Source organism: Trachurus japonicus, chromosome 11 (genome assembly GCF_045865225.1).
Source record: "Trachurus japonicus isolate A0001 chromosome 11, Traja_1.0".
NCBI lineage: Eukaryota > Metazoa > Chordata > Actinopteri > Carangiformes > Carangidae > Trachurus > Trachurus japonicus.
In genome coordinates this window covers 30,428,553-30,454,894 of record NC_140917.1, presented here as the reverse complement: position 1 = coordinate 30,454,894, position 26,342 = coordinate 30,428,553, and the positions used below count along the sequence as shown (strand labels likewise).

General features: G+C 42.7%; 1 protein-coding gene and 1 long non-coding RNA gene across 4 annotated transcripts; both read left to right on the top strand.

The window, feature by feature from the left end:
• The first annotated feature begins 1,116 nt into the window (after window positions 1-1,116).
• On the top strand, window positions 1,117-20,256 carry eepd1 (endonuclease/exonuclease/phosphatase family domain containing 1). 2 transcript variants are annotated; one of them, XM_085792251.1, is made up of 8 exons: window positions 1,117-1,333; window positions 1,416-2,335; window positions 15,148-15,199; window positions 15,951-16,061; window positions 16,807-16,941; window positions 18,304-18,442; window positions 18,571-18,765; window positions 19,807-20,256. In XM_085792251.1, the coding sequence occupies exons 1-8, from the start codon at window positions 1,331-1,333 to the stop codon at window positions 19,992-19,994; spliced, it is 1,743 nt and encodes a 580-aa protein (XP_085648377.1). In that variant the 5' UTR covers window positions 1,117-1,330; the 3' UTR covers window positions 19,995-20,256. The 2 variants fall into 2 exon arrangements, with proteins under 2 accessions (XP_085648377.1, XP_085648378.1); XM_085792252.1 differs by lacking the exon at window positions 1,117-1,333 and having other exon boundaries at window positions 1,376-2,335.
• A 2,533-nt stretch (window positions 20,257-22,789) lies between these two features.
• On the top strand, window positions 22,790-24,179 carry LOC146979068 (uncharacterized). Of its 2 annotated transcripts, XR_015036986.1 has the most exons (4): window positions 22,790-22,844; window positions 23,597-23,660; window positions 23,754-23,881; window positions 23,981-24,179. It is a non-coding gene; the product is annotated as an uncharacterized LOC146979068 (long non-coding RNA). The 2 variants fall into 2 exon arrangements; XR_015036985.1 differs by having other exon boundaries at window positions 23,754-24,179.
• The last annotated feature ends 2,163 nt before the right edge of the window (window positions 24,180-26,342 follow it).

Below are 26,342 nucleotides of genomic sequence, written 5' to 3'. Positions count from 1 at the left end.
TACAGCTTGATCATGACCTGTCCCCTTTGACCGCCTGAAGATGGAACCTAATTTGAATCCCTTCAAAAGAGTCTCACATCAGATCCCCTCAAGAGCTCAAAGAGCCACTCAAAAACACATACACGTATATATAGAAAACCCCTTGTCACCAGCAAGACCTCTCAGGAACTCTTGCAACCTCTGGCCAATCTTTAGAAACAAACATCTGGAGTTCTCTCATCATGAACTAGTAAAAAAAAACTAAAAACCCATAAATGACAGAAGAATCTAACATGAATCAAAAATGGTCAGATTTGACTTTGGTTTGGAATCTGAGGATCTCTCTCATAAACATGCAGCCAACCAACCAAAACAAACCAGAAGATATTTAATTATATATATACATATTTCACACACATGATCACATTACTGTGATCCTGCCTGATTGAATTAGCATGGTGTTATCATTTCAGACAGATCAGTTGGGATTGTCCATTGATCTCGTGCTTTTAATCTTATGGTTATTATGGTCATAATCCATTATGGAATTATAACCATAATTGAAACCAGTAACCCAAACAATGAATGATAAGTAACAGGAGATTAAAAGCACAAGATCAATGGACAATCCCAACTGGTCTGTCTGAAATGATAACACCATGCTAATTCAATCAGGCAGGATCACAGTGCTCATTGCATTCTTCCACTGGTGCAGACCGCACTGAAAGAGTGATGGTTTCACCATGTGGATCACATCTAGCCTATATTTTTATCAACCAATATTTTCTTTTTCTTTTGTTTCTTTAAAAAAATGTTTTAGGCTACATCTGGAACCAATATCTTGCTTACAAGGAGATATTTTGCTACTGCCTAACCTCTGTAACATTCATGGTTTTGATTTTCTCCTTCATGAGTGTATGAATGGACAAAAACTATATTTTACAACTTCAAATTACAATATAATAAGCAAACTGAAAACTGTTTCTAGTGATATCCAGTAGGCTACAATGTCCTGATGTTCTTTAGCTTGGGTTAAATGTTTATTTTTCATATCAAAATTCACTCAGTGTTCCAACTTCTTCATTTGGTCGCTTTTATTTTGAAGAGACATACAAGGATTTCCGGTATATGCCTCGTGAGTGTGTGTGACTTGACTCGGGGCAGAGATGGTTCTCAGTATAGTGGAGGCCGACCGACCTGTGGCCAGTAACGTCAGCACACCGATCTGGGGCAAAGTTTCTTGTGGCGGTTGTAGTATATCTGTCTCCTCTCCGCCCTGAGGGCTCCCCCCGCTGCCGGCAGAACGGAGAGCGAGGCGCAGCATGTAGGCAGGAGCCAGCTCAGCTGCTGAATGGTGCGTATGTCTCTACATCATCCTCAGTGTGAGTTTAAAGGGACTGACATGTCTGACTGTCACTGCGCTTCTTGCCTTCCAGCCTGTTCTCCATCCCGCCTGCTGCTCCCATCATCCACCGCACCGAACCGAACCGCCCCGAGCCCCGGCCACCATGGGCGGCAGCCTGGGCTGTCACCGCTCCATCCCCAAGGACCCCACGGACTTCAGCTGCGGGAAGCGCAAATTCAGCGCTGCGTGTAACTTCGGCCACATCATGGTGAACCAGGAGCGGCTCAACATCAACACCGCCACCGAGGAGGAGCTCATGACTCTGCCGGGAGTCAACCGCGTCGTTGCGCAGAACATCGTGGAGTACCGGGACTGCATTGGGGGGTTTAAAAAGGTGGAGGACCTGGCTCTGGTGAGTGGGATCGGGGCCTCCAAACTGGAGGTGATCAAACTGGAAATATGCGTCTCCAGCAGGACCAGTTCGTCCCAGCACTCCCCGTCGTCCCTGCGCAAAGACCTAGACTACCAGTCCTGCACCGGGATGAACATCAACACCGCCACCCCGGCGCAGCTCATGAGCATCCGAGGCATCACGGAGAAGATCGCCAAGAACATCGTGGGCTACCGGGCGGAGCACGGCCCCTTCAAGAGCATCGAGGACCTGGTGCGGGTGGACCACATCAACAGCTCCCTGCTGGACAAGATCCGCTTCCAGGTGTTCGTGGAGCGCTCCAGGGCGCCGTCCACCAACACCAACGGAGGACTGACGAGCACCTCCAAGTCCCACCCCAGCCCGACCTCCTTCAGCTTCAGGAGCGACGACCTGGACCTCCCGCCCGGGGGACCGACCCAGATCCTCTCCCTGCGACCCAGCGTGGAGCCTCCTCCCGGGCTGCGGGACGGGAAGCCCGTGGTGCGGCTGGCCACCTGGAGCCTGCAGGACTGCTCCTGCGACAAGGCCAACAACCCGGGGGTCCTGGAGGTGGTCTGCATGACCCTGCTGGAGAATGAGTGAGTACAACTGAGAGCTGCTGCTCACCTGGGTTTGACTTGAAGGTGAATGGAGGCTGATCAGATGGATGAGAGGAGGTCAAGCCTTCCTGACCTGACCTTTTCATCAAAGTGATGCACAGCTGTCAAAAGTAATAAAGTAATTCATACTAATTCAACTAAATTAAAAACAACATTTTTGGACATAATAGTCTATCCTACAATGACCCCAAATTACTAAACGTTAAGGTCTGTACAACAACCAGATCAATTTTGAGCCTTTTATGTGATATCTTGCTGAGTTACATTGTTGAATAACCTTATATAAATCAGTTGTTCTTCTTATTGATTAATCAACCATTTGCATTTCTTAAATGTGCTGATTACAGGCTAATAGGAGTAAGGTTAGAGTCTGAAGTTTTGCTGATTCAGCTCCACTTAGGCTCTAAAATCTAAAATCTGCCCATGCAAGTCAGCAGAGCTTTGGAGCACCAGCAGCCTGCGGTGTGTTCACAATCTGAGTTTGTCACCTGTGGAAACAGTAACCTGTCTGCTACATGCTTGGATTTTACATACATGCAAGATCATTTCTTCATTAGTGTTGCAGACTGATAGTTAGGTGACCCGCAACAGTCAAATATCAACTCATGTATACATGTTACAATCAGAAGTGTTTTTGTGGCAAGGTATAGGAGTCCTCTGAACTACGGTGGCTCAAGGAGCGTACAAACTAACACATACTCCAAAATACACCTTCATCTCTTTGACAATACATGATGTGCCCCACAGTACAAATCCTCACAACACAGCACAAGTGATTCCAGAGGACTCTAAAAAGTGTCTGGGTAGGATGCACTTTACTGTCCCACTCCTCTGGCTCTGTCTCACAGGGCCGTTGTATAGGGGAGAAAGGTGATGATAATTCTAGGGGCCCAGCGCCCAGTAGGGCCCACAAAAGTCTAATCTTTGTACTGATTTATTCTGCATAAGACCCTGACTAATGACTCATAGTAATGCTGGATTAGCATCAAAACACAGTAGGCTAAATTAAAAAATGATAATACATATGTAGTCTAAAAAAAAAAAGTGGAAAAGTCTGGGGGTAGGGCCCCACTTTAGTATTCTTTCAGGGGCCCCAGAATTCCTAGCAACGGCCCTGCTCTGGACTGAATTCTGAGACCCTGTGTGAGTTGATATCATGTGGGGGTCATGTAGGTACATTGTGAATATAATACAACATAACATTTCTCCATCTCTCCACAAGGCATCAGTCCAACAGTAACCAAATAAAGCAGCAGGCTCCAGGGCTGAAGCTGTTTCCTTATTACAGTGTCAGGCTTTGGCTGCAGTGTAGCATCTCTGCTTCTTCCTACACAATACTGTATGTATGACAAGGTGCCATTTGTAAACAAAGTGTGTGAGCTTCCCTGACTCTCTGTGTGAAGACACACAGTCAGCGACATCAGACAGCCAGCTGCTGTCTCCTCTTCTCTGGAACCTACCTGTAACGGCACAGCACGGAACCTTACACAATATTTACTTTGTCTGTTTGCATGACACACTTTCACAGCCTCCGTGTCTTTTTTTAATTTATTATTCGTTGGTAACACACACTTCTTCAGGAGGTCAGGATGGGGCCTTCTCGGTATGCGTCGGCCTCAGGTTACACCGGTATGGCCGGTGTGCACTGTCCTACTTGGGCGGTTGAGCCCTGACCTGCTTGGAAGGGCGGAGGAATTAGGTGAGGTCATGAGAGGACTTTGGTTTCTGGAAGTCACTAACAGTAAAATTAGCATCCTCTGCTATTCAAGCCAACATACGATCCACAAGCACCAAATTCTGTTCAGAGGCTGAATACCTGACTCCTGTTTGCTGTTTGTGTTTTTAGCTGTGGTGTAGGGTTTGGGAGGAGAGCTATCATCAGAGGAGACAGGCAGTGTGCTGCTGTCAGCCTGGTTCCTTTGTTGTGATTCTACATTTACATGTAAAAGAACAGAGTATCCACAGGTTCATCTTCTACTCAGCGGTGGTGGGTGTGGGTGGTGTGCCTGCAGTGAAACCCGGCTCATTTTCTGTTGCTACAGTTTCACGTCAAGTCATTTATTGACCAGCATTGGGCATGTTTTAAAAGGTAATTTGTTATAGTAACTGAGTTAGTAATTGAATTACTACATTATAAAAGTAACTTATTACCAGGAAAAGTAACTATTGCATAACTTTTTTTTAATAAAATGCTCAAATATGTCAAATTACTTGGACCCCCCCCCAACTCTCTAACCATAACCATAACCTTCTGCTCCGCGACACTGCCTGTCTGTGTGGAGGAATACTGAGTGAGTTGGTTACTTCCAGATAAACGTTTCTTTTCTGACTAGTTGAGGAACTGAAAAAAATGTGTATAAAACGTACACTTTAACAGGTGTATTATTTTGTGACGGGACTTCTTGAGTCAAGTAACAGCACATTTTATTGTCAGTAAGGGTAACTGTTAAAACGGGGGAAACAGTAACTTTTTTGATTACTATTAATGAAAAAAGTAGCGCCATTAGTAACGCAGTTATTTTATAACGCCATCATTCCCAACACTAGTTCTTTTGTTGTGATTCTACATTTACATGTAAAGAACAGAATACCCACAGGTTCAGCTTCTACTCAGTGGTGGTGGTGGGTGTGGGTGATGTGCCTGCAGTGAAACCCTGCTCGTTTTCTGTTGCTACAGTTTCGTGTCAAGTGATGCATTGAGTAACAGGCAAAACAAAACTTGCGTAGTAATGTGCAATGCATCTTGGGAAAGGTTGGACCATAAAGATCCATGTGTTGGATCCTTTAGGTCACAACGCTGGGATGCCACCATGTGACCCCTGAATTGGGACATAGCTGAAGTCTGGGGCGTTGGCAGACAAAGGTTACTATGTAGTGGATCCAGAGCACTTTCGCCTCTGAGCAAGAAGGTTCTGGGTTTGAATCCGGGGGCCTGGGGCCTTCTCGGTGGAGTTTGCATGTTCTCTCTGTGCTTGTGTGGGTTCTCTCCAGATTCTTCTTCCTCCCACAAAAAGGAGTCAACACTAGGTTGAACTCTAACTTGTGTAGGTCTGAATATGATGTCAATATGTCACCAGTCTATCACAGGGCCACCTGTAATAGACTAGTGACCCAGACCTTTTATAAAAAAGATTCACCCACACTGATCTTGTGCAGGAAGGCAGTGAGCTGTGTTCTTACTTCACCTGCACTGATGTCAGCTGTGCTCTGTTGTTTAACCTTCCTCTTGTCAGCTGCTGCCATCTCTTAGGGTCAGTTTTGACCCGAGTCTTAAATCAGCTGTAAAACACACTAAAAACAATTATTTATCATCCCATTTGTTTTTCTTCTCTTGGTTACGTTGTTAGGCTTCCTTATCCATGAAAAGATTGTTTTTTATATTTTTGGTGTGGGCCCCTGGGCCTTTTTTGTCAGAATACCTCTTGTCTTCAGTCTAACCTTCCTCTTGTCAGCTTCCTGCAACCATCCCTTGTGTTGAGGTCAGTTTTGACCTGAGTCTTAAATCAGCTGTAAAACACACTAAAACATTTTTTTATCATCCCATGTTTCTCATCTCTTGGTTCAGTTCACTCATTATTGTACCCAGTCGAAACCGATCCTAACAACGCAAATGTCATAATTTTAACCAGAGCATTTTAGAATTTTGTGATTTTTTATTTTTATTTTGTTTAAATAGAGGTTCCTAAAGTCAAAAAGCCTTGATGCAATAAATACATTAAATTTATGTGGTACTTTTATGCATTTAAAACCTAAAAACAGGTCAGTGGTGACCATAACATAAGAGGAAGGTTAATGTTATCAGACACTCTTTCTCATGCTATCATGACAGTGGGACAGTCTGTCTGCTGCAGATGAATACAGGTGAGATTAGCTCTGCGGCCTCACACTTTCCTGCAGCAGGATGTCTCTGAGTAGGAGAAAACCCATAATTAATGAAGTCAGTGCATGTGTGTATGTGCATGTGTCACTGTGTAGACAAATGTCACAAGAACGCAGGAACGTTAGTGACTGTGTGGCTGCGTGGATGTTTGCCCTTTGAAATAAAACAGGAGCTTATGTCCATTTTTTTCCATAACACTCTGAAAATGTTCCCTGGGGGACTGGCAAATGGGTCGCGCCCCAGCCGTGAAGAAAGGAGGCTGCAGAGGAGATACTGGGCGTATGCGCAGCTTAGAGCTCTGTTGTGTGAGCAATCACAAGATCCAGGCTGAGTTTACACACTTCCTGGCTTTCCTCCAGGCACAAGCAGAGAGCTTCTAGAGTTCAATGAACTCCTGCTTACCAAAGGTTACTCAGAGAGCTGTGCTCAGCCAGCGCAGCCTCTGCAGCCTGCTGATGTTAGTAATAAAGCAGCCATTAGTCAAGCTAACACACTGGGCAGGAGGGAAGTGAAAGAGAAGCACCGGCTCTTACCAGCAGGGTTAATATAGGTCAAGGTGTAAATATCAGCATCACTTTACTCAGGGAACATTTATCTGGCTGCAGTGGTGAAAAGCTGCTTTTAGCTTTTTTCTGCACAAGCGTTTAGTTGGACTTTTCTGTGTACTTCGTTCCCATGGCGTCTAATGTCTTTGTTGTGAAACTCCCATAGAGAAGTGAATGCAACAAACGGCTTTGAACTGTGTGACATCACATATTTACCCAATGTGCAGCTACCTGTCACTGGGGTACACACAGGAAGTGAAGAAACAACGCTGGGTTGAGTCACAGCACGGCCCTGAGGAAGTGATCAGTCAGAGCAGAGGCAGGCTGACCACCAGCATCATCTCTGGAGGAACCATCTGAACCACAGCCTTGTAAACACCAGTAAACAGACATGATCCTTTAAAGGAGTAGTTCCACATTTACTTTCTTTTCTAGAATGAGATGAGAAGTTCAAAACAACACCTAAACCACTTAAACTCACTGACATGTGGAGTGTTGGGCACGTTACTTTTGAAAAGTAATTAGTTATAGTTTGTTTTATGTCTACATGAACAGAAATGTAAAAGCAATTGGCCATTTTGTCATTTTAGGAGGAGTTGTGTGCCACGGCTGGTGAACTGACTCTGGCTGCAGGAAACATTTGTGCAAAACAAAATGTGAGCTCACTGACCATCATCTGCAGTTAGCTAAAACATGGCAGCCTATTAGTCTACCATGAAACATCAAGGAAACTTTCCCACACCAGAAATTGTTGTTTTGATTCTAGTTAAGGTTAAGCATGTTGGATTTTAAAGGCTTGTACATTCACAATCAAGAGACAGACGCAGCGAGAGCAAAACACGTTTGTTTGATTTGTGAATCTGCCTCATGAAAAAGGAAAGAGAGGAGCAAACAGATAGAACAGGAGTTTCTGGTGAGTCCTGAGTTGAGCTACAGGCTGAGCTCAACACAAACACAAGCTGTGGGGGTCACGGCTGATGTCTCTCTGGTTGTTCAGTTACACAAACAATCACACAAAGTCTGTCTGATGGCTAATGAACCTAGAGGAAAGTGACTGACAAAGCTTGTTTCCAACTCTCAGATAGAAAGGCCAAATTCATCGTCTGAATTTCCTCACGTTAGAATCAACACAGCAACATTTCCCTTCAGTCACAGTACAACACATTAAGGAACAGTTAATGATTAATAAAATAGCTGCTCATTGATCAAACAAGCACTCAGAGTCTGATTGTATCATTAAGCAAAGATCAGGTTTGCATGCGGCTCATGTGTTCATGCATCAGTCAGGGTCACTGACAGGGATGATGGTAATCAGCTATGACCGGCCCACGTCACACGTTGTCGTGGAGACTTCCTACTGACAGCAAGCTGTGGTTTCTTAGAACAGGAGACGGTGAAGGAGGAAGAGACACCACGCACAGAGATCCACATCCTCATCTAGTGTTTGTAGTCAGAGCAGTCACATGCTAGACTGTGGTCTGTGTCAGATTTGATGTTCTCACTGAAAACTTATATTATGTATCTCTGATTGGGGATGGAGGTGATAGATGGGTGAAGGGACACATCAGCGTTGTGTCAGATGACAGGCTGTCAGACAGAATGAACTGAAATTTAGGACAAGCGATTAGAATACCACCTTTACAGTTCATCTCCCAAAATGTTTTAAACTCTGTAAGAAAACTCTGCTATGATTGATATGAATATGGAACAAGACATTTACCACAGTTTCCCAGTGGCCATTAAATCAGCTGTCAGAGTCGCACCATCTAATCACATCTGTGTCTCCTTGTTTGGCTTATTACTGTGCATGGAATTCAAGCTTAAACACCACTAGGAGAGTGAAGGAATGACTTCACTCATTATTCTTTTTTACTCTTTATCAGAATTGTTACCCATTTTATATATTTGTATTAATACGTATACATTTTTCCTTTTGATTGCTGTCTGTTTCTCTCTGAACACTGCTGCACAGAGCTGCTCAGTGTCATTCAAGACATATTTGCATACATCACCATTGTATCATATAGTACAAATGGTCACAGTGTTGAACAGCCAGGAAGACCAGAACAAGGATTCTCAACAAGCCAAATGATCTCTCTAGGAACCAACTCCTCTATACAAAGACATGTATTGTTTCTGCACATTGCTCTCAGCTGGCTGAGCGTTCACCCAGTTCGCAGATGATGTCTAACTCACCACTCCTCTGTAGCACACCCAGTTTAAATATGCAACATCATGTGATCTTTCTCAAATAATAACAGTCAAGTTCAATATCTCACTGACATCCCATTAAGTCAATAACCCAGTTAGTTTCAAACAGAGTCAGACTGGTGTAGCAGTATCCTCCGATTAAACATTAATCACCATTTAACAAAATGGAACTGAAAAAGGCAATGAAGAGCTTTATTGACAGAAAAACTAAAAGAAACATACTTTGACAAATGAAACATGGTACTGTAGGTTTGTGCATGGACCATTAAGACATAAAGAACAAAAAATAAACATTCTTTCATAATCCAATAATCCAATAATCGGCATGTTTTCATCTCAGTATTATGGTTAATTGAATAAATTTGATCCGTTCACTGAAGAATTAATCACATCCTGATAGAACTCGATGGCTTATTGATTATAACTCTTTTAAATTGTTTTAAATTGTCAAGAAATTGTTCCAGAAAATGTTTATTTTTTCCTTTTTTGTTTGTTCGTGCATCAAACAAAACAAATAATAAAATATGTTTCAGGGAGTTAGTAGGTTTATTTGACAGAGCCCATAGCTAACTGTTCCCCTTCTTATGCTAAATTAAGTTAAACTAAGCTAAGCTAACCATGTTAATGGCTGTCAGTCATTAACCACAGTCTCATTTGTTTGTTTGTGCTATCTGCACACTGTAAAGATAACTGGAGGCTCAATACACAGCACACAGACAGCATGCACAACAGGCTGAGGGCTCCTACATGACATATACACTGAGTAGGAACCTTCAACTTGTTGTATTGTGTTCTGTTTGTTGCTGGTGTGGAACCTGTAGGTGTGTTTACATTGTACATAAAGACAACATGGTGTCAGGTACAGAAGGCCTTTCTTCCCTGTGGGCTCAGTGTGAGGCAGAGGCCGGTTCCAGGAAGAGTCCGGCTTGTTCCAGGCTTTTGAGTTATGGGGATTGCTGTGCTTCCTGGGAATCTTCAATGTTTTTGTATCCTTCTCCAGATCCCCTCCTCCTCAGGTTCTGTTCTGATCTGACCTGATACAGATACATGTGTGTTAAATCCACTGAAGGGACCACAGGTGGACTCCTGTCAACATTTAGAATCATCTCAGAAATGATCAAGAGACGTGGGAGGAGCCTGAAGTTAAAAAGTGTCAAATGTCAAAACTTCTGTTTTCATTTTGTCCATTTTTTATATAGCATAATGCTACATAAAATAATATAATGTGACCTAATTGAACCTTTAGAACACATTTGGAGTCAGTCTTGTACTTTGTTAGTATCAGCATAATAAATACAGTAAGTATGGCCCGCCTGAATATAATATGAAAACAAATAAATAATAATATTAAATCAAAGTTTTTGTGCATCGTAAAGGACTTTAAAAAACCGTATTGGGTCCAGGATGATAAGAGCAATATGGTGGTTGTTATGGCACCTGGCCACACCCAAGATTGCATAAGACTACTTTGCATTTTTGGGAAGACAAAAAAAATCAAAATCAAATTTACAGTATATTAAGATATTTGCAAAAACAATAGCCCCACCCCTTCATAGTTAAAGCAGAAGTAAGCGGAATGTTTGTGTTAACATAAGTCTTAAATAGTTATATCTTCCGACGGCAATCACTTATATAGAGCGTTTGGTCTGAAACACGGGTCTGTCAGTCACTCTGCTCTGCTGTAAGCCGAGGAGAAAACTTTCCTTGTATCCTACAACCTTTATCCAATGAGGAGAGAGAACGGCATAAAGGGGCGGTCCTCTCTGTGTGTGCAGCCAAGGGATGCGCGTGAATGCAGCGACGTAGGGACGAGGGCGGGGACTCGGCTGACAAGAAGTTAGCCAAAACAACCGGATCGCTTACTTCTGCTTTAAAGCCCTTATAAACAGAATCAATGCGCAATCTGCAATTAATCCAACTACTGTTGAGATAAACTTCATCATGTTACAATTTTACCACTCTTTCCACAGTCTATCAGCTTGTAGATGGTGACGTAGTAGCAGACTGCAGTGAAACACTTTTCACAGAAAAGCAGTGAGGTCTCTGTCAGCACCTTGTCCTGCTGTGTCCTCTGTAAATGTGTGTGACCTGCAGCCTTAGGCCTTTTCCTTATTTGGCGTCTGGGAGAAACCTCAGAAGAGACATTATTTATGTTCAAGGTCGTCCCTGCTGCTGTCACGTCTTGTTATTCAACCTCCCATCTGCCTCAGTCTGACCTAGCTGTGTTGAATCGGACGCTGGTGTTTCTGCGTTATCATGTGTTTCTGTCCACAAAGCAGCAGGGGATAGGGGGGGAGCCGGTTGTCACGGTGACGCTGAAGGATTAGGGCTGTCACGCAGATTCTTGGTATAGCATTTGTTATTATTTCTGTTTGTCAGGCCGATGTTCCCTCTCTTCTTGACTGTTGTGAGCTGATGTAGACACAGCGCGGCGGTGACCTGGAGGCCTCCAAGTACAATCAGAGCCGGAGCTGGCTCGCTGACTCAGCATTATCCAGCCTGTCCCCGATGACATGGCTGAACTCAGGTCAACTCGATGTGAGCTGGGATTGAGTCTCTACCAATGAAAACAAGAGGATGAGGACTTTACCCGCCAAGAGCGTAGCAGGGTCTTTTCATTGTGAAGAGCGATCACACCTACGGCAGAGCAGAGGAAAGGAGCATTGTCTCTGTTACTGTTTGTTCTGAAAACAGGATCTGTGGACTCGCTGATCCCGAAGGTGACAAGGTCTCTGCCTGTGATCTCATCAGCTCCACGGTGGAGCGGGGAAATGCTTAGTGCAGATGTGGATTAGCAGGAACACTGAAATGAGGATTATTGATGCTGCTGGTGTGTCAGCAGTCTTATGTAAATGTATTTGCAGCTGGCTTGATGTGGCCTGGATTAATCTGCTGTGTCCAACCTTAACACCGATGAGCCAGAACATCACAAGTGTGTTACCTGTCAGTCATTAGACAGTGACCATCCCTCATTACCAGCTAGCTTAGTCCAGTCCATTGCCTCAGTGTGTCACCTGGGAGAAGACAAACCTTTAAGGCTCAATTCTCATAACACAGAGGCCCAGGTTTGAGTCTGACCCACGTAGCGTGCTATGAGGTAATAACGGAACGTTACGAGACGGAGTCATTTTAGAGGTAAATTCATGCAAAACTGCTGATGCACGTTCCCGTTGGGGGCAGTTTTTCGGCAAGCAGTCTCTGCATTTACCTCGAAAACAACTTTGTCTCATAACGTTCTGTTATTATCTCATAGCGTGGTGAATGTGCAGGTCACAACTTGTCCACCAGAGCGTTTTGGAGTTGTTGGATTGTGTATTTGATGAGTTTGATGAGGGATACCAAGAAATCCCATTAGCCTCCGTAGAGTAGCTTTGAGCAGCTCGTGGCTCTGCTCCGCCATTCTAAAAATAGCTTGCAGCGACAATTAAAGGTAACGAACCTACTGCTAAGACTATAGGGATTATGGCAATGGGCCAATTTGCCAAAATGCCCAAACTATCCCTTTAACCCTTTATTTCCTGTCACCCTATACAGTCCAATCATCTTGTCAACATAAAAATTGATACATATCATCATTTGTAACATGGGCTTCTATTTTGAAATTCCCCCAAGCAATGAGTATCTGCTGCAATTTCACATTTTCCATTAGCAAAGACGTGTGTGTTGCCTATTACTAAGACTGTAAATAGGATTTAGGTTCACACTAAAATCCTGCTTTAAATAGATACATAATGTTCTTTCTGTTTTCTTTTATAGAATGTGAACATTGTAAAGCTCAATAAATCAGATTACTTTATAGTGAACAAGAGGCCTATTTTATCTTTTATAAATTACATTGTTTCAATTTAAATGTGATTTAAATGTTGGCTGGATGATATTTAAGTGTCTCTTTGTGATTTGATTTGAATGGAAGTGATTGTGTTGAATCAGCAGATGATCACTGGTTCCTGAATTGAATTGAAATATGGTGACTGATTTGTGATATCAGCCTGTATTCAGCCTATTGATATGATAGTGTATTTGTGATGAAACCTGTGAGTCTGCATCAGTTCTAGTATGATGATCTGCGGGTCTCACTGAGAACTTTCAGTCTCACTCCCTCCTTCCACTGTTCCAACACACACACAGCTTCCCTTCACACCTTCACCTTTACATTGTCAGATGTACAAATATGTAGAAGATCTGTGTTGTACAACCATGGAGAGGATTTATTTGTGTTGTAACTCCCAGATCGTCTCTTCACAACTGCTGACAGATTTCACTGCACATGACTCTGGTGAGGAGCACAGACACTCGTTTAGGGGGATGTGACTGAGTCTGGAGCAGTAACAGAGCTGGTGTATCGCTCAACAGCAGCAGCAGCACTTCACTAATAGAAAAGACAGTTATGCAATGTGATTTTCTGTGTGGCTGATTTGGAATTAGTAGGTTAGAGGTGAATGAGGTCAGAGCACTGCCACCCACTTCATTTCAGTGTGTTGTAACCAATCACTTCAGCGTAGGGTACTGCAGAGTGTGTGTAGCCAAGGTGTGTGAATGTGTTCTTCTCTGTATAATTAGAAACAGCTCGGGTTGAGCTCTGGGAGGTTGTGAATGTCCCCTGGAAGGATTGTTGGAGCTTGTTTCTTATTCTAAATTCTACATTTCCTCACATGCGAAGATAATTTGTAAATAGACGTGAAACCAGGAGAAATACCTTCCTTACTTTTATCACAAATGATATTGCAAAGAATTTCCTCTTCCTTGGTCGAACAATGAATTTTACAAGTGGAGGGATATACAGTATGTGAGTGAGGCTGTAGAGGCCTGTGGTGTGCTGTGCTGTAACGTGTTGGCAGAGTTCAGGGCAGCAGTCCAAACTCCATCAGTGAGGGTTAATCAGCTTTTCTCAGCTTGGCCAGTTTTAAAAACACTGAATTTGCTGAGCGGAAATGTGCTGCTTGTTATGTTTGGGTGGTGCCGCTCCTGTGTGGTGTGTCAACACTATCTGACTGCCTTTGCTGTGTATCATTATTACTGGGCACGTAATAGAACAGAGCCCATCCTTTAGCCTACATGTTAAACATACAGTAATGTAATATAAATATTGTCCTCAATATGCGGCAACACACTTTACCTGCAAGCCAAACTGTATTAAATTTTAATTAAACACTTAAGCACTTCCACTTTACAGACAACAAAGCTGTATCAATAGCCTGCACTCTAGTTTAAAAGGACATTGTGTAACTTCTCCTGTTATCTATTCACGAAAATTGATTATTTCGTTCAAAAGTATGTTTTTCATTAATCAGTAATCACCCCCATCAACAAACTGAAGTGTTCCGGTAAGCTCTGAATTTGCCGTTCATATCATTCATATCTACATGGGGCTGTCGGCTCAGGTCGAGGTGGCGTCTGTGAAAAGTCACCGCGGTAACGTAGTGAGGAGGAATGGAGCGTTACACTGATGCTGCATTCACCTGCAGTCGGGCAGACGGCCGCCGGTAACAAACCAGATGTCATTTTAGTCACAGAAGTCGACAGAAAGCCGGTAAAATGTGGGTCAGGTAAACAATACGACATTTTTCCTCGTGCTGACGGACCACTTGTTTACATAGAGGCTTGTTTATGCCGTTACATGCAGCGGCTGTCGTCCGTCTGCCGTCTGCCCAATTTCACGTGAATGCAGCATGAAAAATACGATTGAGTTGCTTGCGATATACAACCGCAGCGCTAGATGGGAGTAAATCCTACACAATGTACCTTTAAATTTGAATTAAGCACTTCCACTTCACAGACAACATAGCTGTATCAATAGCCTGCACTCTAGTTTAACATGTTGCTTCTCAGCAGTTACAAAATGTATCTTTAAGTTCACTAAGCTTCCTTCACACAGATTCACAAATCCCATTCACCTATATTGTATAGTGGCCCTGAGAGTTCGAGCCTCTTCAATTGCACTGGTGTTGTGAGGAAATGTCAGCGACAGTCTGCAGATATCGATGTTTGCGCTCAGGTTTGCTCTCATACAGATTTTGAAAATCTGTCTCAAATCAAGTGAAGGGCAGCCGGATTGCCAATCAAAACTGTGCATTGTATATAATACAGGGCATAGAGTCATAATGAAAATATGTAACTGCAAAACTTCTAATTTCTTTCTCTTCTTCTGTTTCTAGCATCAAGTTGCTGGCGGTGCAGGACCTGCTGGAGCGGGAGGCTCTTGAAAAGGTAAGGTTGAGTTGTGCAGCTCTCTTTTCTCTGATTGAGAAGACTTCCACTGTGGGTGCTGGTGGCTGCTTTGATTTACAGTGTTCAGCCACTGTAACTCAGTGTTTCCCATTTATTTGATGTGTTGCTGTTATGCAAATGCTCCATTTTTCCTTCCACTTCCCACTCTACATGTGTCTCTGACTACTGAGTGTAAATGTCTTCTATTAATAGGCCTATACTTGGGTTTGAACTGTGTTAGCGCTCTCCTGTGCTTTCACTACTATAAATATGTCAGTGGTTGCTATGGGTTGAAGCAGGGTATCCTTTTCAGCAGTGTCAGGAATCGGGAGTTGAATTGAACTTTGATTCAGATTGGGGTTTTTTTATTAAATAAGGGGAAAAGATGCTGGCACACTTTGTCTGAAAGCTGGGAGCTGTGTGGGCCCACAGGACAAATGACACAGATACACACAGGAAATCAGCAGAGATGCTGGAGCTTTCCAAATAGTTCAGCAGTGGAGAATATTTGAGCTCTACTGCCCTCTAGTTCTCCATGTTGAAGCTGCTCACTCCAGAACCTGCACTAAAGAAACATGTTTCCCAATGAGCAGCAAATACCTCCTATTTTACAGTACCGTGCAAAAGCTGTAGATGCCTTCAAAATAATGCTATGAATAGTCTTTATTTATGAATTCACTTCATACAGAGTTCAGTGATCAACACCATATTGTTCAACACTGAAAGTATTTCTTCTCTTGTTGTGTTGCAGTTCTGTGTGGAACTGAACCAGGGAACACTGTCCTGCATACGAAAGTGGAAATGGCCACGAGGGTCGTGGAGAAGTGTTGTGTCTGAAAAACCCACCGGGCATTCCAGCAAGGTAACACAGCCATCTTTAGCAGCACCGACTGCTCTCCTGTTACACTGAATGTTAGAGGACTGAAAACAGCTGCCGCTCTGGTGTATTCACCTTCACCTTCAGCTACTAATGCAACTCCAACAAACACTGGGATCATCAGCAAGCATGTGAATCTACCAGAGCCAGGCAGTTAGACTATAAATGTTTAAGATCAATGCTCAGCACAGATTTTCAAGAAAATAAGTTGTGTTTAGCTTTATTCGGTTTGAAGGTATCGGCTCCCTCGTGGTTTATTCACCCATTTCTCCTCTACAACAGAAAGTCAAAAAGACTGAGAGCACAGGGACAGACCAGTGGATGAACCCTGGATATGAGGCCTAGGATGGCTTTGTGCCCATGGCCTCAGTCATATAATATGGATGGTTCGAATAGCTACAACAGGTTTTACAATGTGCAGCCTCTAGTGCATTCACACAGTGTGATGGTGACCTGCAGGGAAAGGAGAAAGTTTTCAAGGATTTGAAAGTTATGATAATAAATAAAGTTAGATGTAAATAATGTAGCAGAGTGTTGAACAGAACTGAATATTGTTATCCATCGGAGGGTCACCTCAAGGCTCGAGCAGTATTACAACAGAAATAATCCACTTAATCCATGTTTAGGACATTTGCATAAGCAGTTCACTAATAATCGTGTTACGAAAGTCAGCAAGATCATCTTTAAAGAAAATAATCCAATTCTATTACCCACGATTCTCTATTTCCAGGGGTTGAGCTACTCAGGTTTCCTGTGGGACAGCTCGTCTGGTATTGACTTGAAGGATGCTACAGTCCTGGAGTCTCCTGCTGTCAACGGCAACGGGAGTCATACGTCCCCTCGACTCTACTTGGCTCACTTTTTTGTAAGCAATGATTTACTCTAAAACCAGACTGTAGTGGTCAAGTCATTGTTAAAGGGATAGTTCAACATTTTGGCAAATTTGCCTATTGCCATAATCCCTATAGTCATAGGAGTAGGTTCATCACCTTCAATTATCGGTGCATGTTGTTTTGAGATCAGCAGGACAGAGACGTGAGCTGCTCAGTGAACACAATGGAGGTGAACGGTACAGGTCCCCTGTCCCTCATCAAACTCATCAAGTACACAATCCAACAACTCCACAGCGCTCTGGTGGACAAGTTGTGACCTGCACATTCACCACGTTATCAAATAATCATATAATTATGTAACATTACGACACATGAAGCAAATACTCTGAACTACCTGCACTTTTGAAATCACTCCACCCAGCAGCCATGTCTGTGCAGGTCACAACTTGTCCACCAAAGAGTTTTGGAGTTGTTGGATTGCGTATTTTCTGAGTTTGATGAGGGACAGGGGACCTGTACCATTCACCTCCATTGTGTTCACTGAGCAGCTCACGTCTCTGCCCCGCCGATCTCAAAACTATGACTATAGGGATTATGGCAATGGAAAATGTTGAACTATCCTTTTAACAGTTATATCAGGCAGATATGGACCTTTCATGAAGCAGTCCGATTGTTCTCCTGTTAGTTTGATGGAGTGATTGACTCTCTTGTGTCACATTCTGGACCAAAACATAACAAACAAATGTGTTCAGACTGCTGGGTGGAGTGTTACAGCTCAATCATTTTCATTGAAAATATATTTTTAATGCCTCCGTGCCTTTGAGAGACACGCCACGCATTATGTTTTAGGGATTGTTTTATTGTTTATTGTTTTATTGTTTTCTTTGGATCCCCATTAGTCTACATCAGGGGTATTCAATTAAAATTCATTGAGGTCCAGTTACTAAACTTTCATCCAAGTGAAAGGTCCGAACCTTATAAAGTCCAAATGGTGTCTTATATATAAGCTATAGCCTATAATGATGCAGACTATTCTTCCTGGGGTCCACATTAAATCAAACACAACAATACAGTGTTTGTACAAAAGAAAAAGAAAAAAAAAATTACATGAAATCATTTATCCTAATGTCCCTATGTTTTAGGGATGTCTGTCCATCTGTCCAACTATTGTGAACAAGGAATCTCAGTAACACCCTAACACATTCACTTCCACTCAAGTATCAACTGATTGGGTTTTGGTGGTCAGAGGTCAAAGGTCTAGGATGGTGACATCACAAAACATATCTATATCCATGCATATCACTGTGTTTGTAGCATATTATTTTAATCAGATGTTTGTACTGTACGTTGTAACAATTCTGAGCAGAATCTAAAGACCTGTGTTGTTTCCATAGGTTGGTTCGTTGGAGCTGACACTGGTGAACGTCCACATTCAGGCCACAGCTTCACCAGCAGAGACCAACAGCAAGAACCTCAGCAGTGATGAAGTCAAGAGCCAGCAACTGCCCCCAATTATCCAGGAGACACTCAGAGGTCAGTGTTGTAGACTTTACATCACATGTCACTATGTCTCTATAGGTGGATTCACACAATTTGACCAGAGAGGAAATGATGCGTGAAGACAAACTATAAGAATGTCTTCTGTTTTCTCCACTCCACAGCTGAGAAGGAGCTGGTGGTGCTGGGAGATTTCAGCTGCCCCCCTCAGAGCTCACAGCTGGAGATACTGAGAAAAGAGAAGCTTAGTGCCCTGGTACCATCTACCCAGTTCACCAACATCAGCACCCGATCACCACAGGGCACCCACTGCCTTGACAACATATGGGTCAGCCGCTCCCTCAGGAAGATCTGCTCAGGTAGGTGGACAGTAGAAGATTCACTTTCTTCCAAATTTAAAGGAATTCAAGTCAGTCAGTTGGAACAAATGAACATGAAAATTCTACTGAAGCAAGTTAAATTCAAGCCTCAGGTCTTTGGAGAAAGATCCAATGAGACATGTCATCTGGACATTCAGAGTCTAAACCAGTTGAGCTCCATTGTTGAGTCATTTGAGATCAAGTTCAAGTCAACTGTCCCAGTGACAACTCCAAGGCAACAGAACAGGCCACGTCAGTTGGATACAGTCAGTTCTTCAGTTAAAGTCAGTGGAGATAATTTGTAGATCAGTGTTAATCCCTCAAGACAACTGAGTCATGTCCTGAGTCATCTGAGGCCAGTGCAAAACAAGTCTTGTGTCCAGGTTGAGTTTTACATTTAAGACTTGAGTCTTTAATGTTTTGATGTTTAAGTCTCAAGTTTCACAACCGTCCTTTTTAGTCTGACTCACAGTTACCTTTCCCACAACCTTTCACTACGGGGTTCCTGGTTTTCTTTCTTGTTTATAGTGAATGAAGTCCAGCTGCAGTCTCTACTAATGTTACTGTACATCTAACTGTAATGAGCATCTTGTGTTTGATTATTACTGGATGGAAGCTACAGCAGCTCTTGTCAGATTAAGCTTCACTGTGGAGTAGGGCTGAACAATTGTTCCAAATATGATCAAATTCACAATAATACAGCAAAGTGCAATTTCCAAATTTTTGGAGCTGCAATTTGTTGTACACAAAGAAATACTGTACATTGCTACAGAAATGCACAAATCATATTCTCACAATGAAAGGGAACATGTTAATGCAGCACAGACCCCAGATAATAAACACATCATTAAAATTCCTATATATAGTATATATTCTTTTTTTATTTTTTTTGGTGAGAATGAATGATTTTTTTTTTTTTGGTGAGAATGAACAATTCCAACAAAATGGCTACTCCTCTATCACAATCTATTAGAATCATTCTTTTTCCATATTGTTTTATAACCCTGACCTCCCTGCTCTCTGTGTGTTTTCCTCTGACAGGCCCCTGCATGGTGGTGCGGGAGGGCTTGACTAATCCCTGGATCCCTGATAACTGGTCATGGGGCGGAGTGGCGTCAGACCACTGTCCTGTGGTGGCTGAGTTTTATCTGGACGCGTCGCCCAAGGAGCTGAGCAGACCTGGTATAGCAGTGGACAGAAGAGACATTATGCCCAAACATGAGCGGTGACAACAGTGACTGTCAAAGCGGAGTCAGTGGTGGACGACCTCAGAGTGACTTTGTTGTGTCTGGGTCCTGCTTCGTCATGGTTGGCCATTGAATGAAGGGTTTCCTGCTGAATGAGAGAAAGCACCAAGATTGCTGTTTTGTTTCACTTTATCAATGTACAGTAAGATAGTAAAAGTCATAGAGCCATACAAATGTCAGATGAAATATATAATGTGCCAAACATTTTCTATATGTATATGAAATAAATATGAATTGATAAATTAATAGATGCCCCTGCTGTGTCTTAATAATAATAATCAGTGGACCTCATGAATTAATATATACCTTTAATGTATGTATCCCAGGCCTTTTTGTGCATGTGCTATCTTTCTCTGTGATGGAAATGAGGTGCCAGGGCTCCACCTTAAAGGTCCAGTGTGTAAAATGGGGGTAAAACTGTGACATCTAGCATTCAGATTCTAGATTGCAGCGCTCACTCACTCACACTCACCCCTTCCATTGGAAAAGTGACAGTGGCCTCCGAGGACAAAAAAACTTGTTTTATTTTATAGTGATTATGCACTTATACAAATATATTCCATAGATGCCAATAAAGCTTGCCAATTATTACACACTGGACCTTTAATCAGCCTCACAGTGATCCTGTTAACTGGAAGAACCTGAAGGTACCATGTGGTCCTGTGTTTTATAACAGTTAATGATCCCAAATCAAGAAAACTAGATGACAAATAAACTAACAGTAAATGACAGCACCACCAGCGACAGGGAATTATGTTGTAGTGTTATACAAGACAGAACTATGTGATCCTTGTTAATTGATACTTGATCACTGATAGTGTCATAACAACAATCTTATACAATCTCAACTGAACAGAGGCAGAACTCCAGCTGTGAGCAGCTTCTTGATTTTAAAGCTTTGTTAAAACATTGTAAATTCCACAACTCACTCAGCAGGACAGAGGGCAGAAGTACCGTAATTCATGTCAGTTACAGCTCCTCTGTCGCTCTCTTCTTAACATTCACAACCTCTGTTCCCTTGTCTCATTAGTCCCCACACTTTGTCCTTTCCCTGTCTCTCCACATGGTGTCCTCATAGAGCTTCCTGTCTCTGCCACCTGACACTGCTCCTCAGCATCTGACCTTCCTCAGTATATAAAGCTGCTCACTTACACTCCAAATATATTCCATACTTTTAAAAATCCATTTTATTGATTTACTTGATAGATATAGCGATATTTTTGTTGATAGTTCCCGTATGGTGCTCGGTATAAGGTTTCAAAGTTATAGATGCATGATAGGAGAATGTTGCTTGACTGCATACGCTTTTCCTGAATGGTAGCTACTGTACAGTCACACCTAGACCCTGCACTGGTGGATTTGTTTGAGTTTTTTTGAACAAAATCTTGAAGTGGTGGTAGAGCTTGACCATGAATGTCATACCCTGTAATTCAATGAATAGGTGGGCTTACAGTAAAAAATAGACACGCCCTGGGGTCCCTTTCACAAAGCAGGTTCAACAAGCTCTGAGTCTAATCCTGAACTCTGAGTTGATCTACTCTGAGATAGGAAACTCAGAGTTTTGGGTTTAGAACTGGTGATAACAGTTAGATCAATCAACTCTGAGTAACTTGACCATGAGTTATGGGGAGATGAAAAGCCCTCATCAATGGAACAAAGATAACATGATTCACCATGGCAACCATCAAAAAAAAAAGCCTCGTCCCTCCCACCTCTCACGGTGGAGTGACGTAGGCCTATGAATGCTGACTCGGAATCAAATTTCAAATCAATCAATTTTTTTTTTTTTTACCGCGGGACAATACGTGAGTGTGTATTAATCGAAAAAGAGAAAACCCTAGAGTTATTCAACATTCAGGGAGCGGAGTGGTCATTGGGACGAATATTTCCTGGTGGGCCGCGACCAGCCAGTAAGATCAAGCAAACCAGCCTTGGTTATTCTGTGAACTGCGCAGTCATGTGGCTCGTAGGGCCATCCGTATTGAGTTGAGATAAGCCATTCATGTTCTCATGAAAACCTCCAAGGTTTCCTTAGATTACTTACTTAGAGGTGTCCAACCATTATTTATACCACTTATTGTCTCTCTACATCTCACTCATGGTTGCGATAGTGACGCAGACTCTCAATCCAGCCTACTAAATGATTATTGTTTAGCCTCCTATCTTTATCTAATTCTTTTTGTTCATTTGTTACAGAACTTTCATGACCACAAATATAAAATAACCAGCAATTTAATTTGTTTGTTTGTTCTTAAATTAATGTAGAATGGCGCAAAGCCTCATGGGAAATGGGAAATGGGAAATGCGCTAGCACACCCAGATAGCAAATGTTTTGGCTGTATTCTGGCATCCTTTTGGCATTTTTGGCTTTCTTTTGGCTTTGTGAAAGCCCTTTGGCTCAAATGTGGTATGGTTTTGGTTAGCCTTAATAGACAAAATTGGTGCCAGCAATATATGGCTGAGTTATGGCATATATCTGGTTAACCAAGACATTGGGCAAAGGGCGGGATAATATAGAAGGGTGGTATGGCACGTTTATGGCAAGCCAAAAGATGAAGCAAAAGGCGGGATCAAGTAGAGGGGTTGGTATGGCATGTTTATGGCAAGCCAGAAGATGAGGCAAAAGGCGGGATCAAGTAGAGGGGGTGGTATGGCATGTTTATGGCAAGCCAGAAGATTGGGCAAAGGGCGGCAACGTCCGATGGTTTGTTTTGGCATGTGTTTGTAAAGCCAAAGGATAGCCAAAAGACCAAGCAAACGGCGGGAATTTGTACACAGTTTCAACTGACGACAGCCCTCCTACTTCATTTTCTCAAGCTGATCAACACGGAGGTATGTACATGATATTATAGACATTTAAATTTAGTAAAATCTGATTTTCTATCATTGCCTTGTTTAAATACCCGATAAGGTTTACGTTTTCTGCACAGTTATGTTAATTTTTCCTATTTCGATGGCAAAACTGCTGTGAGCTATGAGCTAACTCGTAGCAAACAGGCACAGCCAGCTCATTCAATTTAACTACATCAATGACATGCACAGAGAACTTAATAGATACAGTACACTGGCAGTGAGTATATGAGATAGTTTAATGTAATTAATGTAATTGGTGACTACACTTTGCACAGATAGTAGCTAACTTAGCTAGCAACAATCAGTCATTCCTTTAGCCTACAGTGAATATCTGCTGAAAGCAGCATAGCCTACCATTTAGCAGGTTGCAGGTCATAGCCTAGCCTACCATTTAGCGTTGAAAGTATCCACCAAAAAAGCATTGCTCATGTTGCTGTGCTTTTTAGCAATAATCTAGTGAGCTGCCAGGCAGGAAAACACAAAGAAAACTCCAAACTTAAGCCAAAGAGTATAGCAAGAAGCTCTAACTGCCACTAGGTGGTGTTGTGATAGTGCTGCCACCAATTTGGACTGAAAAGGCCTACTGCTGTGAAACGTTTTGTTATATTAAACCCACTTTATTCTCTGCCATATGTGGGGAGAAATCTAATTATCTGTGATTTAATTGCTTCGTTGCTTTTCAGTTATAAGCATAATATGCATACTTTTTTACATCCTATTTTCCTCTGCAGAACACTGAGCAAATGATGGCCCTGGAAGGAAACCCAGCCTCTTCCTGAAATTTAAAAGGATTTGGTGAGCTGCCTTTGATTTTATTAGAGTAGGGCAATGTAATGGTGGGCTAGTTGATTTGAAAATCAATGTAGGTAATTCTCTCAATATTTTCAGGTCATCTCTCTTGGACCTTCTGGGCCTGCCACTTTGAAGGTTACGGTATGGGGCATTTTAAAGCCAAAGGACCAGACAGAAAAGGACACCTGACGAGGGATGAATGGAAAAGTTACAACTTAAAGTGGGTGAGTTTTATAACTGTATAAAGCCTTTAATAAAGCATTCTTAGGCTACAGTAGAAGTAATAAGTTAAGTTTGTTTTCTCTTTGTCTGTATCACTTTAGATGCCACACGAAGAAACCCCATCTGCTCTACCACCACAGATGCAAGCATAGCACAGACCAGTGATGGTTTTACTGGGCTGGGGACCTGCAACCTGCCAGCCTGGAGTCAGTCAACAGTAAATTCAAAAATAAAAAGATGATGAAATAATATTAATCTTCCTATTGTTTTTTTTCAATACACATAGACACACAGCAAGGTAAATTTGGGCTTTTGGGACAGTTATGGCTATATTTTGGAAGGCCACAATTAGTTTTGGGTGAGTTTTGGCCTCCCTTTGGGTCAGTTTTGGCTGCTTTTTGGTTGGATTTTGGGGATTTGGGGCTCTTTTGGGGCAGTTATGGCTGTATTTTGGAGGGCCACAATTAGTTTTGGGTGCGTTTTGGCCTCTCTTTGGGTCACTTTTGGCTACTTTTTGGGCTTTCTTTGGGTCGGTTTTGGCTACTTTTTGGCTAGATTTTGGGGATTTGGGGCTCTTTTGGGCCAGTTATGGCTGTATTTTGGAAGGCCACAATTAGTTTTGGGTGAGTTTTGGCCTCCTTTTGGTTTGTTTTTGGCTTGCCTATTTTGGGCCATTTAGGGCCCGAAAGCCTGGCCATAATCTTGCCAAAATGACCAGCCAGATTTGGGCCAAAAGGATGCCAAAAGGTTTTTGCTATCTAGCATATCACTGAGAAAAGTTATCATTAAACTACTTTTTAGCTACTGCTAAAAATAGAACGACTCAGCAAAGCTTAGTCCTGCCCGTGTGTCACGTTATTTATAAGTTGCATTAATTTAACAAGACAACACAGTCCGTGCTAAGTGGGCCGGACTGTGTCCGTACCGCGTACCGTTACTTCTGGATTTCAACCACTTGAGAGTCGGAACCTATGGGCACCGAACGGCACCGAAGCATGTTGGTGAGTAGGACATGACAAGAGTGAGAGTCAAGACCGTTTGCAGCGCGCTGTCAGTAAAATAAAATCCATTCTCAGAGCAGAGTAGGGAGCACAGTCTATGGTAAACCTGACTGGATGTAATGTTATGGTCAGCAGCAGTGTTAAGTAAATCTGCTTGGGAGGCACTAATTGCAGCTCTTTCAGCCCATTCAACATTTCTGGGAGGACACCCAGACCAGACAGATTAAGTTGTTTCACCCACATCTTTTTATTTATTTTTTTTGCTTCTGGCACTTCTGTCTGTGTGTGTGTGTGTGTGTGCTTTGGGCCGACGGTGGGCCAGTGCAGTCAGATTTTTCCCGGTAGATTTTGGTGCCCCCCACTCCACCCCTGCAACATGTGTGTGTTTGATATGTTCAAGTTTGTCTCCATTATGACGTGACGGGGATGTGGTGTAGTCATCAATCACACCTGGAAATAATCCACAAGTGGATCGACCTAACTACGAAAAAAATAAGAGAGAGAGAAGTGTCCAAATCCTCATGGAGAAAAAAACATCCAGTTGAGGTCTATCCTCCTGACGGAGTTTACACGTCCTGTCAGCCGCTGCTTTCAGTCAGGCTTCAGATAAAAAGGAGAAACTCGGGGTAGGTTCACGGAGTGTGTTGCCATAGTAACTGACTCCGAGCTTCAGTTACCTCTCTTTGTGAAACGGAAAACCCAGAGTTTGCCACATTTCAGGGTTAACAGACTCAGAGTTTTCACTAAACCTGCTTTGTGAAACGGACCCCAGGAGACGGAGGGAGTAGCCTAGTACAAACTTCATGTTAAAGGGATAGTTCAACATTTTGGCAAATTGGCCCATTGCCATAATCGCTATAGTCATAGCAGTAGGTTCATTACCTTTAATTGTAGGTGTAAGCTATTTTCAGTACGGCGGAGCGCAGCAGCTGGCTGCTCAGAGCTACGCTATGGAGGCTAAGGGAATTTCTTGGTTTCCCTCATTAAACTCATCAAATTCAACATCCCAAAACTCCACAGCGCTTTTGTAGACAAGTTGTGACCTGCACAACCACCACGCTATGAGATAATGACGGAACGATACGAAACGGAGCCGTTTTCGAGGTAAATACAGGGTAAATACGGAGACTGCTTGCTGAAAAACTGTCCCTGAACGCAACGTGCATCAGCGGTTTTGTATGAATTTACCTCGAAAACGGCTCCGTTTCGTATCGTTCCGTCATTATCTCATAGCGTGGTGGTTGTGCAGCTCACAACTTGTCTACAAAAGCGCTGTGGAGTTTTGGGATTTTGTATTTGATGAGTTTAATGAGGGAAACCAAGAAATTCCCTTAGCCTCCATAGCGTAGCTCTGAGCAGCCTGCTGCTGCGCTCCGCTGTACTAAAAATAGCTTACACCTACAATTAAAGGTAACGAACCTACTGCTATGACTATAGCAATTATGGCAATGGGCCAATTTGC